We start from the raw sequence: 16,210 nt of genomic DNA on the forward strand, positions 1-16,210 counted from the left end.
AGAGAGAGAGAGAGAGAGAGAGAGAGAGAGAGAGAGAGAGAGAGAGAACACCTAGCCATGAAGATATTTTCCCATTTTTTTCAAGCTTGTTCTCTGACTAAAGCCCATCTTTTCACCTTTCTCTGACTTGAAGGATAATTCAAGATACACAACACAGTATTATCAGTCCATTTCCTGCTTGAAAATTTAGGTGACCTTAAAATCTTTCATATCACAGTATCTCTGTCCTTTTGAGTGTGAGCTGGGAATGTTCCTAATGATACACAGTTCTTAAAAACACCAAGATCCTCCTATATATTTTATAGAGATCCATGTTCCTAGACCAAATAGTTTTGTGAAGATTCTGAACTGTTAGCCCTATCTCTCTATACATGGCTTCTGCTGACATGATTTTGGCTCACAGATGACTTTTCTCACAAATCAAAAACCCAGTATCTCTGGCAAAGTTTTTCCATACCTTTGGCTCACACCATGGTGTGTTATATAACTTTTCCCCAACTGAAGATGATAACTTCCCAGTTATTAAGTTCTAGTTCCTTTTTACCTAAGAATTCCTTACTCAGTTACCTCTTTCTCTTGTCATGATTACCAGAAGCAGCTAGAAGAAGTCACAAGTCGCCCCAGTTTGCTTGCAAATTTCTTTTAACAACTATCCAGATTCACTGCTTCAGCATCCATGTTAGTGGGCCTGCCAGACAGCCTAGTCAAGAAGATGAGTCTCCAGTATAGTGAGAGATCTTGTCTCCAGAAAAAGAGGTGGGTAGCAATAGATGTATTGTTCTGGCCTCTGTAAGCATGTCTACCCTCACATTCATGTGCAAGCACCACACACAGATACACACACACACACACACACACACACACACACACACACACACACAGCTTTTACATTTTCCTAGTAACATCCTAATAATGGCAACACATATTTCCTAAGATGTCAGCACTTTATTCTCTGCATTTTCTTTACTCAAAGGAATCTAGACTTTTTCCACTATGCACTTTACATTTTTTCATTCTTATTAACCAACTTTAAAGCAACTTCTACAATTTTATATATTTGTTATGATAGCATATACTTTTAGGGCTGCCATAACAAGATGCTATAAATTGAGAGGGTTGAAAAATTCCATGTTCATTTGCTTATAATTATAGCATCCCGGCTGTCAGCAGAGCCATAATTTTCCACCATCCAAGATTTGTATTGTCCTTGATTTATGTAGCATAATTCCACAATGCTTTCTCATATTTTCCTAATGCCTTCAATTCTGTCTTTGTTTTCCAAATTCTAATTTCTTCTCTCTTATTAAAACATTTATCACTAGATTTAAGTTTCATCTTAACTCCAAAATGATCTTGGTATTAAGTTACGTAAATAAATATGCAGAGACCTTACTACTAACTAAATGGATGGCATATGCATGTCATAAGCAACTGAGTAGCTTAGCTCTAGAGAATGATGTCACATCAACATGTCTGCAGGGTTGATTTCTTTTGAAGACCTAAAGAAGGAATAGTTGTGTGTATTCTTCTTGTTACTGCTGTAGATCAGTGGTTCTCAACATGTGGGTTGCTACCCCAACAAGAGTTGCATATCAGATATTTACATCACAAATCATAACAGTGCCAAATAACAGTTATGAAGTATAAATGAAAGGATTTTATGATCGGGGTCACCACAATATGAGGACTGTATTAAAAGGCTGCAGTATTCTTTGAACTCGCTTTTCACATGCAAATATCATTTACCTTATAAGCATTCATCTGTGTTCAATTTTACCATTTTTAAAAAGCACCCTTTGTATTGGATTAGAGCACATCATGATCACCTCTGCAACAAATCTATTTCCAAATTAGGTCAAATCTTGAAGTATTGAAAGATTAGAATGTCAACATAAGTGAGTTGTTGGGGGATCACAATTTAGCCTATAGCTCATTCTCTTAGGTACCAGGTTTCAGGACATGGGCATCTTTGGGATAAAAATCTTAATATTAGTTGTTTAAATGTTTTGCTCTTGTCTCTGCTCCCATAGGTATTTTTTTAATAGTCACCTATCCTTGTACTTTTATTCTTATACAGTAAAGATACTACACCACCACCACCACTACCCCCGGCCTTTTCCAAGATTTTTTTTTTTTTGAGGCTTCTAAAGTTTAAATGTGTTTTAGATAATAGGTAAGTGGAGGAAGGGAGGAAAGGATATTCAGGCTGATATTTTCCTGCTTTTTTTACGTGTTTGATTTGTTGCCATTAATTTTAGAAATTTTTCATTATTTCAAATATTTCTTTTGTCCCATTCTTTTTTGATACTCCAAGACATATCTGACACACCATCTGAAAGTACTTCATAATTCTGACATGTTCTGTTTCATTTTTAAGATTCCTTTTTCTGTTTGAATTGTTCTGGAAGTTTCAGTAGTCTCTGCTGCATGTTGTGATCTTTCCTTGGCCATGACCAGTCTGCTGATGAGCTCACCAGTAGCAAGTTACAGTGTTTTAAATTTGCAGCATAAACCTGTGGGCTACTCTTGATTTTTTATCTATTCGCATTGCAAGCCTATAATGTTTTTTTACTTATGTAGTAAAAACCCTAATATAACACTCTTAATTAAGATTTCCCATATGACGAAATATGACCTTTTCTCATACTTGAGGTTAGGTCTTGTTTTGTCTCTTCAGTGTCTACTCTTCTTAATTCTTCTTAATGTGCCTTGGAGATTTTTATTAAATACTGAGCATGATTGACCATGCAATAGGAGGTAAGTAAACCTTTTATTATCGTGTTATATAAACTAAAAGTGATAATTACTATTGCTTTAAGTACCAGATACTTCAGAATATTTTATTAATACATATTCATTGGAAAAATATGAGTTTCATTATGAAGTTCTTATGTACATGAGATGTTCTTTGATCTTATCTGTTCCCTTTACCCTCTCCTGTTCCCATTCCTGTCTCTTACTGACCCTTTCTCCTCCCAAATAGTCCTACTTTGTTTTCAAGGGATTTTTAGTAAAAATTTAAAGAATCTAAATTCTAGTTATGAGAGAAAACATGAGACACAATTATTTTTCTGGGCCTGTTTTTTTTGGGGGGGGTGGGTTGTTTTTACTTAACATGATGATATCTAGTTCCATCCTTTTTCCTGCAAATGATATAATTTGTTTCATTATGACTGAATAATTCACTCTCTGTGTGTGTGTGTGTGTGTGCATTGACAACTGTGGAAAGACAATCACTGGGATAAGCAGAGATAAAATTAATTTTCTTACCAGTATGCTGACTTCAGATATATGCCTAGGAGTGGTCTAGTGAAACATGAGATTGTTCTATTTTTTGAAGAATCTCTACACTGATTGTAATTGTGGTGGCATCAATTTATATTCCACTAATGATGTATATAAGCTGCTTATTCATTATTTGACAGAATTTCTCTTCCTGGCTATCCTGATGACTGCTATTCTGCCTAAGTGATATGGGAATCTGTTTAGTTCTGGTTTGCATTATCCCAATAGCCGAAGATGCTTAACATTTTCCTACATGTTTATTGGCTGGCCATTTATACATCTTGTAAGAACTGACCAAATCATTCACACATTCTTTACTTAGATGGTAGATGGTTTGATGCTCAGTTTTATGAGTTCTTTATATATATTCAGATTCGTTTGTTCTTGTGACAGGGCCTAATTATGTGCCCCTTTCTGGCCACATGTGAATCACTTTTCACAATATCATTTGTTGATGTATTTTCTGTAAGCTTTGTTTTGAACCACTCTTGAAAATCAGATAGCTGTAGCTATATGGGTTTGTTTCTTGGTCTACTCTGCCTTCCCAGTGGTTTAAATTAAGGTTATGTTCCAATACATTGATGAGTCTTTGTTAGCATGGCTCTGGTTGATGTCTCTAGCATTAATTGTTCTTTTTGATTAGAATTGCTTTGGCTATTCAGGATCTATTTAGTCGTAAAACAGTTTTTTCTGTAAAGAATGTTAAGGATTGCATTGGATCTATAAAGAACTATGGGTAGTATATATGTTTTCACAATATTAATTCTGCTGATTCATTGGCATAGAATGTTTTCCCATCTTCTCTAATCTTCCTTGGCTTCTTTCATCAGCTTTTTACACTTTTTTATTATAGATCTCCTTCATTTCTATAGTTAGAATTGTTCCTTATTGTATTTGAAGCTAATGTGAAAGGGATTATTTTCTTGATTTCCTTTTCAGGATGATTATAACCGTATATTAAAAAGTGACTACATTTTGTATGTCTATTTTATATCCCACTATGTGTTGGAACTGTTTAGCTTATCTAAAAGTCTTATTATGCTTAAAAGACCTTCATAAAGACATACACATACAGTTAATTGAATATTTCTTTTTTATTGTATGTTTCTCATGGTTTACTCTTATGATCTAGATAAGAATTCCTGTGATATATTATGTAAGAATGGGGAGAGTAAATACCTTTGTCTTGCTTTTGATTTTAGGAAAAATGTTTTTACTTTTCCTCATTTTGTATACTTTTAGGTATATATTTGTTATGCTATGTGTGCACATGTGTGTGCAGTATACCATAAAAAAATTGGTTTCATTTCAGAGATTTAAGAATGGTTTAACAAAAGAAAATTAATAACTATAACACATAGGTATACAAAGGGACATAAATCACATGATTGTCTCACTGTTCCAATAGTTCAACATTGTTTTAATAAAATCCCTGCAATTAGGAATAGAAAGAACATAATCATAGACAGACAGACAGACAGACAGACAGACAGACAGGATGATATCATGTCATGCTTTTCTAGCTTCTCAGGCATTTGTTGAGAGGAGGGGTCTACTGTTCCTGGGATGGAAATGCCTTTATAAGTACACTGGAATGCTCCCCTAGTAGCTGTTGTGGTTGTGTTTGGCCTTCTGTTTTCACTTTTAGACAGTCTTACTGTGTTACCCTCCATGTGTTCTCCATGTGGTCTACAAACTTACCAATGGCCATTTGACACCACATTTAGCTTTCTCACGTAGTTAATATTCTTTCTTTGTTCTGTTGTTTCTATTTAACTCTAATGTGACATGGAGAGCTTCTATTCTTGCCATATTTATTAGAGATTCTTAGTGCTTCCAGTGCCTGTTTGTATCATTGGGTTTGAGAAGTTTTCTGTTACTCTGTAATTGAATAGGTGTGTTATACCTTTAGCTTCAAACTCACCTCTTCTATTAAACATACATTTAGGTTTTTCAAAGTCACAGGTATTCTGTTTTGTTTTGTTTTTTTAAACTGATCTCTAAATGTACTCTTGACTTTTTTTTTAATCCTTGGTTTGTTTCTTCTGCTTTGACCTCTCTATGTGTGATAGTTTCCATTGATGGTGGTAGTTGTTATTGATATTATTATTTTTATTATTATTATTATTGGTTTGTTTATTGTTTGATTTCAGTTTCAGCAATTTTAATACATGTTGCACACTTTTTATATCTAGGTCCAGAATTGACGTCCACACTTCAGTCACCTGCTTTTTCAGACCTTCCTCTCTGAAGTCATTGGTCATTTTACAGTAAGGTTTTGAATTGCTTGTCTTACACTGCAACTATTTCAGCATCTTTGGTTTTACCTACTGAAGAGTTGTGATCGTTTAGCTAAAGAGTCATATTGGCTAAAATTTCTCATTTTCTTAGGGTTTTATATTGTGACTTAGACATCTCATGAGATGTATATGTATTTTTTCTTGTCTTTATCTACTCATAACTTTTGAGAGGGTAGTTTTCTCTTGGGCTTATGGTCCACAATACTCTTTAAAGGAGAGGAAGCAGAGATTAATAACAAAACAACTATTTGTCCAGAAAACAGTTATTAAAATGTATTAAAATGCAAATAACTACTTAACCTATATCTTTAGTAAGGTTATAAAAGGTCTCAGATTGTAATTATAAAAGAGGGAAGTTTAAGTTATTAATGCCAGAGCTACTAATAATAATAAGTAGAAAATTTGGAGAGTTTGGAAAGGAGTAAGAGAAAGAGATTAGTAAAAGCATGAAGGCTGTAACAGAGGGAGGAACAAAGCAATCACAAGAGCAGGCCAAGAGGAACAAAACCAAGAAAAATAAACAGCAAAAAAGGGGAAGAAATAGAAAATTAATGTAACTGCCAATATTTCCTCCCTCTTAGACACTTGTGGGTTGTCTTTCCTGGTTCACTTCTTGATCCCTTTAGAGTCCTCCTCAGTGAAAAGCTATACCTGTTCTTGTACTGTAGTTCCTGTAGCTTGGTAGTAAAGTATGTGGAAAAGGAAGTATTCTTCATCATCTGATTAAATCATATCTTTTTAGTGTATCCTTACACTAAAAGCTTACATCCTTAAGGTATGAATTTAACTAGTGTTTCCTATTTACCTACTTCTCTTCAGTGAGAGATTACCAGTAATAAAAATAGGAAAGATGTTGCCTTTCCCCTGAAGAATCCTTGTTAGAGATAATGCCTATTTTACATTGTCTTTCTCTTTCCCATTAGCCATCCCCTCACATCTTGAAGCTTTAAAATAGGTGAGACCATTAAGGAATGAAGGTTCACTCAAGACTGTGTAGCATTATTAGTGTACCATACGGCTTCTGCATCTGAATTTGGCTGTGACTCTCCCGTCTTTCAATAGCTTAGGGTAGCAATTAGCCTGATAATCTCAAATTTCTGATAGATCCCTGAAAAGGAACTAGCTTTTTAAGTTGCTTACTGTTTTAATCTAAAGATAGGAATGATACTGTCTACTTTCTTTGTGTACTGGAACTGAAATCATAAGTCCTGAAAATGCCTTTTAATATTTAGAAATCAAACAGAAGAACTGATAATTAGCTAAGTACTTCCTACATCCTGTTGACTTAAGAAGAGCTCTTAGCCCTCTTCATTGCATTGTTCCTTCTCAATGCATTGCCTTGCATCAGCCAGGATAGAAATGTACTTACAGATTTGTACCCTCAATTCTCCAAAGGATGACACAGAACTGATACCATTCTAGATGCACAGGAGTTAACATGTTAACCACTACCCTTTAATATTTCAGTGGGTGCTTCCTAGAGTAGATTGGTTTCTTACATAACAAGAAAACAGTTATCACATTCATAAAATCCAACACTGGCTTTTTGTTTCTTTGAATGCAATGCTGGGGATGAAGCCAGAATATAGTTTATGGATGGTAGGCAGATGCTCTACCACTGACTAGATCCCCAACCTGATAAGTATTTTTATGTAATCTATCAACCATATTTCAGTTTTCTCACTGTTCCAAGAATATTGTCCCCTTGACAATATAATGTTCTGGATCACACATTAATTTTTTGTCATATTTCTCAATATCACAGTCAAGAACAATTCTTCATGATATTAAGAACTTTTAAGAATACCAAGCCAGTTGTTTCTTAGTTTGTTTAATCAATACTCAAATTATATATTATATTATATTATATATATAAATTATATATTTTTTTAATAAATTATAAATATATATTGTATAATATATATTTATATATTATAAAGACAATTATACATTCTGTCTTTATAATATGGAACTCTGGCTTTGATAACTTGGGTGAAATATTTTTCTGATTGTCTAAAATAAAATTATAAACCTCTGACAACAGGCAAGAATGGCTGTTGTACTTTTAAATCTATGCAGATATCCTATTCTACCGTCTCCTCATTCCTGACCCCAGGATTACCAACCACTCCCTATTCTTGCCACTCATTCTTTATCATCAATTCTGTATTGATTAACACCCTGTCCTATCTACCTACCACTCTGTATTTTAACGTGCTATCAGTATGGGATCATGATGCATGTGCTTTTTGTTTGGTGTTGTCTTGTGTTGCTTTGCTGTGAGACACTGTCTGATCTAGGCCACGGTGGCTTGGAGCTCATAGTGTGGCCCAGGATGGCCTTGAACTTTTCATCTCTTGCCTCTACCTCCCAAATGTTGAGACTGCAGGTGCATGTCAATATACCAAGTTTTATGAAATCCTGGGCCTCAAACCTCAGGGCTTTATGAATGCTTACTAAACACTCTTATACAGCATTCATAAAACTTACGTTCAACTTCCATCATAGTCATAATCCAGGCACTCCAGAGGTGGAATCAAGAGGATCAGTTCAAGACCATGCCTGCTTTACTAACACAGTAAGTTAAGGCCAACATAGTATACATAAGACCCTGTTTCAGAGGGGAAGAAGAGGAGGAAGGGAAGGAATGAAGCTGGGAAGCAAACAAACAAAAAAGCAGAAAGAGAGGGGGGGGGATAAATTATGATTTTTAATACTCAAATATTCCCATATATGGCCAGAAGAAAGTTATTCAAGCTAGCTTCTAATACTCTAACAGGACTTCCAATGCTTCGTGGTTTTGGTAATCCATAATAATCTTAGACCTTTATTCACCTGAGTAAATATTTCTAATACAGATATGTAGTAGTACATTTCACTATTACCCTTACCTGTATATTTCAGAAATCACCTTGACATTTAATTTTCTTAAAAAATTAGTTTAATTTACTTATAAAACAGCAACATACATTTGTTTGGTTGGTTTTTTTTTAAACCATGGGTGCAGTTTATACTCAGTATAGAGTGCAGATTTAGCATGCAGGGGGCCATGTTAAATCTCCAGCAGCAAAGAAAACAACAATTATTTCTTTAAAAAACAATAATAGAAATTTCAGAATCCTGCTTTGTTTAAAAAAAAATTAAATCCCAATTTTATTATCAGTATCTGTTATTGGCTAATTTATAAACTGTATCTATGTAATTATTCTAAGTATCTATATATAACTCACATCCAGTTGTACTCAAAAAATACGGGTAGTGAAATCTTTCTACATGATTTCCCAAATGCAGCCTTACCTCAGGAGTCCAGTAAAAAGTGGGACTCAATCTGTAGAGTTTTCTTTTATGGAAACTTTGAAGGGGCCTTGTTCGAGCAGCTGTACTCATGATAGCCAAGGATGGAGATTTCAATCTTGTCCTGTCTTTTCTCCTTTTCTTACTGTGCTTCTGATTAAGTAACCAGCTACTGGAGGAAGAGAGCTCATCTAAATTCTCTGAAGCACTGAAATGTATGAAATAGTTGGAGATGGGGGTAAAATAAAATGAACAAAAGCACAGAAAGCTAAATGTAAATTTTATGGTTTATTATGATACAAGAGGATTCAGTTTTAGCCAATTTTATGATAACAACAGGTAAAATAATTGACATTAATGGAGAATTACATAGTAAAAATATAGAAATAATTTGAATTTTCTGCTACAAAATATACATCTTCAAAGCTAAAACTTCGCTTAGTATAAAAATTAATGTTCCTTATAAATCAATAATTCACATACAATACCATTTTAATAATCTATGACAATTTCTTTCCACATTTTGGTGGAGTACATCAAAACTAAAGGCTTAAAAGTACCGAGGACTCATCCTTGCATCTTTTATTTCCCTTAACTAAGCAAGTTTACTGCATACCAAATCTCAGTGAGCTCTCATACAGTTACATCCTATTATAGTTTAGATACAGACATAACAACTGTAAAATAATGAAAGAAGCTATACATGGAAAAAATAGTTTTATAATTACACTTTATATCAATTTTAACACTACATTTAAGGTTTTGTGAACTTAAGTTCCTGGAGATTTTACAAACTGGCTGATAGGTTACAACTTCATAATTATGTTGGAATGTTACAGATCAAGAGAAAATTATCATGGGGTATCTTTAGTCCAGTAATGCCCATTTGTTACCCATCTCTGAATCTGATCTGGTTTTATTTTGAATAGCAGTAAAAACCTCTGGAATATATTAATAGCTAAATTACTGCCAGACTACTTGGTTCCACCAATGCAAAAACAAACAAACAAACAAACAAACAAACAAACAAATCATCGAGGGACAGCACCTGAAGATGCTAACAGCCGCTCCTATGTTGCTGTGACTGGTCTACTCCAACTCTGAATTTGATATATGACTTTCTTTTGTTTATTAAAAAAAGTTTGTGAAATTGTTTCCACAGTGGAATATATTATTCAAGGCAACCTGAATCTGATTACAGGTGTTAAAAATTTTGGAGATCATTTTATGTTGACATATTTAACTCCACTTGTATTGTACTACATAGTATAATAATATATTAATATAGAATATATAGTAATATGTTTATGTACTAATATAAAGTAAGCTTTTCACACACAACAGGTTCCAATTTCAACTTGATTTATGCATACCAACACAAGTTGACTTAATAGTCTAAACATTAACAAGTCAATTGGAGATGGGCTAGGTAGATTGCTTCTATCATGTATCTGACACAATACTACATCTAAAGAACCCCACAAAGGGCAGAAAAGCTGGGTTAATGGGGTTAACCCTACTCCAGGACAGACACACACACATACACGCACTACTTCCTGGAATTCCTCCCTTTCCTCTACCTTAACTCACCAGTACTCCATGCATTTTAAGTTGGGGCATAAAGGAGCTATTGGAGATTGATTCTTTCTGAGAAGCCAGCTGTTACTGCTTTACCATGTGACTCAGCCTCATAATAAACTGGCTTCAAATACCTTACTCATTATTTTGTAAATGGTGACAAACAACTGGAAACAGTTCTCCATCTGGTCCTTTTATCTTTGATATACTGTAACCTCCATTTTGAAGTAAATGATACTACTATATATGATGCTAGTAGTTAATATGTAAGTCCTAAATAATGCTATTTGGCTCAAGAACTATTGGTGTTTGCAGGTAAATACAAGATATGGTTCTTCTACAAGCTAGAGAGATAGCTCAGTCTGTAAAAATACCTGTTCTGGAAGTACAAGAACCTGAGTTTTGATCCCTAGCACCCTTGTAAAACCCAAGCACAGCAGTGCTGTGCTCCTGTGTTTTATGCATAGCTTCAACAGTGGGGCTGGGGACATGCTTAGATGGAACCTAGAACTCAGCAGAATAGATTCACTTCAGTTTGAAGAGTGCTTGAGGAAGACACCCAACACTACATACATGAACATAAAACAACAAGAACATATATTGTATCCACAACACATTCATACCCACACAAAAGATAGTTTTCTACAACAGTATTACTGCTTTAAATCATATTACAGCTATTGTAAAAATATTCTTCTAGAGTGAATGAAACAAAAAAATTCAAGAATGCTTATACAAGCAATGGGAAACCAAACTGATACAAAGAAGCCTGGATAGTCTATGTCAATGAAAACAAAACTAAGAATTAAACAGGGAAGACAGTAACTCTAATACATTCAACAAAGATATCAGTAATAGTTGTAGCAATTAGTAATAATATAAAAACTGTCGCCTAAAGTCTTTTGCCAGTCCAAGTAACACTGGTTAATGATGCTAGCTACTCAAGAAGCCTTGGCAGAGCAAGGGGAGGAGGGATGGGAGAGTGGGGTTCCTGAGGGGAAACTGGAAAGGGGATAATATTTGAAATGTAAATATATAAAGTAACCAATAAAAAAGAAGCCACATATAAATCAGAAAAAAAGAATTAACTATTTTTTTGAGAAGCATTTTATTAAATACACTGTTCAAACTGTAAGTAGAGCTGAGACTAAGCTCGGTGTCTCTGCTCTGCTTTGCTCATCACAGTGTTAGAACGTGGTAATGCCTAATTAAAGTAACCTCACTACGTATTTAAAAAGCCATAAGTGCAGAACAATACAGTAGGACTGTTGAAAACTAAAATATTTTTTGTAGGCAGTATTATGCCAGCAGATATCAGTCAAGCAAACAGTACCAATAACAGCCATTACACATGAGGCTTATTGAACAGGTAGCAGTTGGGAGTCACTGTTCTAAGTGGACTGTAGGTAGCAAATCAACCTCCACAAGGAACCTGGGATGCTAAGACGAAGATGTGCTGCCTACAGTTGGTGACTGTTTTATCACATCCAGCCAAACTCACTGTCTGCTTAAGTGCACCTGCATTCATTGCTTGGATGTTAAGACTCATCCAGAGGCCCTTCATTACCTCATTTTGCAGCTTTAATACTTGGAATCATATTAAGGTTAAAGCTTAATGTCTGCTACTGACCCAGAGAGTAGCCTATGTTTCATGTAACTCAGCAACTTTCATTATAAGACAAATTTGCTTAGCTTATCTCTCATAAAATATTACTTGTACTATGTCATGTTATTATTTGTAGTGTCTGCTTGATACAATGTTTCTATCCTTCTTACACTGCATTTCTTTTAAGTGCATCTGATAGAATGGCCAAGTAGAATCTTGTTTTCTAAGTTCAGCATGAAACTGTTTCTGTCAATAATATATCTAAGTGACACTTGTAATTACAGATTTTTATTTTATAAGTATGTTTTCTTCTTAACCAGACATTCATTGCCTTCCTATAGCCTGTTTGCTTACATTTGTGTTTATCTTTAATTCAGTCACTTTAAAACAAAAATGTTCCTGAAGTTTTTGAAGGTTTAATAAATTCAACCCAGTTTAAAAAACAAAAAAAAGAAGCCTTGGCAGTGAATCAAACTGTAAGTTCAGGCCTGCCTGGGATATAGAATAAGGCAGAGACCAGCCTAGGCAACTTAATGAGACCCTACCTTAAAATGTAAAAAGTACAAAGTGCCAGGACCATGCATAATGTGTTTTTTAAGTATAAAGTCAAATAAAATAGTGGCTTTTTAACTAGTTAATAATTGAGATGTAAAGATGATCAAACACTTGATCTAGTTCCAGAAGTTTAAAAAGTTAAAAAAAAAAAAAAGTGGCGGTGTGCATTTTAATTCCACACTTGGGAGGCAGAGGCAGGCTCTCTGAGGAGAGCTGGCCTGGTCTCCAGAGTGAGTTCCAGGACAGCCAGGGCTACACAGAGAAACCCTGTCTTGAATAGAAGGTTACACAACAGACAGATTCAAAAAATTTTGAGGGAGTGATCAAATTCACAGGGATGCTTAGCAAAGAAATTTGATTTATTTGCTTATAATTTGGAATAATGTTTTGAAAATAGCCGTTCTTTGCCTCCTATGTCTCCCCCTCCCCCCAACCTCCAGGCAGTGCATTAAAAAAGCTTTAAAATCAAAAAGAAAGAAAGAAAGGAAGGAAGGAAGGAAGGAAGGAAGGAAGGAAGGAAGGAAGGAAGGAAAGAAAGGAAGAAAGAAAAAAGAAAACTGAAAAGGGGGAGGCGGGAGAGCCTAGGATATATATCAGTATATCAGTAGTTACAGCACTTGCTTAGAATGTGTAAGATAGTACAAAATAAATAAACTATAGACTTTTAATTTTGTACTGAGGTTTCTAGTACATTTAAACATGGCTACTGAGAAAAAACGACTTAGGAGACCTAATAACTATCCTGAGAAATGAATCATTAAAAGATTATCTTATATTGGCTCCTCACCAGGACTCCTCCCAGTAATGCTGCAGTTGCCCAGTGTCTGTCATGGAGATCCTGCAGCCCTGGCTCTACAGGACCGACCCTGTCGTGTACCCCAACAGCCTGGGTGGGAGCTGAGCTGTCAGTGCTCCAGCTCCCTTATCTGCACCACCAGGGCAGAAGCCCACACCTGGAACTAGAGCAGTGACTCATTCCAAAGAGCATTTGAAAGTGAGGATGTTTGGAGAGAAGAATCTACTGTGGGACACACTGTGACACTACAGCTTCTCCACGATGTCTTCTAGGCTTTGTGTTATTTTTGTTTGTATGTGTTTTTTATTTTGGGGAGGAGGTTGCAACAGCAGAGGACAGATATGAGTGGACAGAGATGAACAGCACTGGGGTGCATGATTTGAAACTCACAAGTATCAGTAAAGCTTTTTTAAAAAGATAAACAAGATTATCTTAAGGATGAAAAGTTGAATGTGACTAAGAACTTCATGACAGTAATAAATTATGTTGTATGTTTGAGAAGTAGTTAGGTTCAGAAACTCAAGACCAAGGTAACAAAATATAATAAAGAATGTCACAGAAATATACAGAACTCTTTAGTGTTAAAATAGCAGTCTCGGGCTGGAGAGATGGCTCAGTGATTAAGAGCACTGACTGCTCTTCCAGAGGTTCTGAGTTCAATTCCCAGCAACCCACATGGTAGCTCACAACCATCTGTAATCTGATGCCCTATTCTGCTGTGTCTGAAGACAGTGTACTCACATACACGAAATAAATAAATTAAAAATAAAATAAAATAGCAGTCTCCAGAATTGCTTTTAAAATATTTCTGGAGTGAACAATCATGTCAGAAAAAAACTTAGCTGACTCAGCAAAATATTGAGATTATTAAGTCTATAAATAGGTGGATTTCTATGTTCCATAGAGAAAAAAGAAACGATTGAGTCATTTCTCTCTAGATATTACCTTCAAGTGAGACTTTTAATTTCTTTTTGTAGTTGTTTTTGAGGAAAGCTTTTACCATATAAACCAAAGCTAGTCTCAAACTTACTATCCCCCAAGATGGGGGATGACAGGCAGGTACTCCATTGCCTGCATAAAGAGTCTGTCTTAATCCACTTGGACTTCAGCTTTATACACTGAATCTAATAGAGGAGAAAGTGGGAAAGAGCCTTGAATTCATTGGCATGCATAGGGGAAATTTCCTAAACAGAACTCCAATGGCTCAGGCTCTAAGATCAAAAATTGATAAATGGGACCTCATGAAACTGAAAAGCTTCTGTAAGGCAAAGGACATAGTCAATAGGACAAATCGGCAACCTACAGATTAAGGAAAAAAAGTCTTCACTAGCCCCATATCCGAAAGGGGGCTAATGTCCAAAATATATAAACAACTCAAGAAGCTAACCTTCAAAAAACCAAACATCACAATCAAAAAATGGGGTGTAGAATTATTGAATGGCCGAGAAGCACTTAAAGAAGTGTTCAAAATCCTTAGTGATTAGGGATATGCAAATCAAAACAACCCTGAGATTCTACCTTACTTACACCAATCAGAATGGCTAAGATCAAAACTTCAGGTGACAGCACATGTTGGCAAGAATGTGAAGAAAGAAGAACACTCTTCTATTACTGGTGGAATTGCAAGCTGGTATAACCACTTTAGAAATCAATCTGGAGGTTCCTCAAAAAACTGAAAATAGATCTACTTGAAGAGCCATCTATACCACTCTTGGACACATACCAAAAGATGCCCTACCATGCCACAGGGGTACATGCTCCACTATGTTCATAGCAGCCTTATCTGTGATAGTCAGAACCTAGAAACAACCCAGATGTCCCACAACGGAAGAATGGATACAGAAAATGTGGTTCATTTACAGAATGAAATACTACTCAGCTCTTAAGAACAAGGACATCATGAGTTTTGCAGGCAAATGGATGGAACTAGAAAATATCATGAGTGAGATAACTCAGACTCAAAAGGACATGCATGGCATGTACTCACTAATAAGAGGATACTTGGCAAAAAAAATATATATATATAGGATAAAATCCACAGACCTCAAGAAGGTTAACAAGAAGAAGGGCCTATGTAAGGATGCCTCAATCCCACTTGGAAGGGAAAAGAAAGCAATCATGGGGGAGGGAAGGACCTGGGTGGGAGAGGGAAAGGGGAAGGGAAAAGAACAAGATTAGGTATTGGGGGGAACAGGAGTGAAGCCCCGAGGGCCATCAGAATGAATGGAAATATGCAACCTCAGGAGGTGGGAGGTGGGGGACTCTCTAGAATGAACCAGAGACCTGGGAGGTGAGAGACTCTCAGGACTCAAAGGGAGGGACCTTAGATGAAATGCCCAACAGTGGGGAGAGGGAACTTGTAGAGCCCACCTCCAGTAGAAAGACAGGGCATCAGGTGTAGGGATGAGGTTGCCATCTCATAAGTTAAAAACTCTGACCCAGAATTGTTCCTGTCTAAAAGAACTACAGGGACAAAAATGGAGAAGAGACTGAGAAAAAGGAGGTTCAGTGACTAGCCCAACTTGGAACCTATCTCAAGAAGAGGCCTGACACTATTACTGTTACTATAGTGTGCTTACAGACAGGAGCTGAGCATGGCTGCCCTCCGAGAGGCCCAACAAGCAGCTGACTAAGACAAAAGCAGATACACCCAACTGATGGACTGAAGTCAGAGACCCCTGTGGTTGAATTAGAGAAAGGCTGGAAGAAGTTGAGGAGGGCAACCCTATAGGAAGACTAGCAGTCTCAACTAACCTGGACCCCCAAGATCTCTCAGACACTAAGCCACCAACCAGG

At 35.9% G+C, this 16,210-nt stretch overlaps 1 protein-coding gene across 4 annotated transcripts in view; it reads right to left on the bottom strand.

Annotated features, from left to right (window-relative positions):
- Positions 1-16,210, bottom strand: part of Kansl1l (KAT8 regulatory NSL complex subunit 1 like) — an 89,694-nt gene that overhangs the window by 35,098 nt on the left and 38,386 nt on the right. For 3 of the 4 annotated variants that reach the window (XM_028765566.1, XM_028765564.1, XM_028765563.1), the window contains exon 6: positions 8,883-9,087. In XM_028765566.1, coding sequence (XP_028621399.1) covers positions 8,883-9,087 — 205 coding nt within the window. The remainder of the gene's footprint in view (positions 1-8,882; positions 9,088-16,210) is intronic. The other variant, XM_028765565.1, reaches the window with a different exon arrangement.

The sequence above is a fragment of the Grammomys surdaster genome, unplaced genomic scaffold (genome assembly GCF_004785775.1).
Source record: "Grammomys surdaster isolate TR1022 unplaced genomic scaffold, NIH_TR_1.0 165, whole genome shotgun sequence".
NCBI lineage: Eukaryota > Metazoa > Chordata > Mammalia > Rodentia > Muridae > Grammomys > Grammomys surdaster.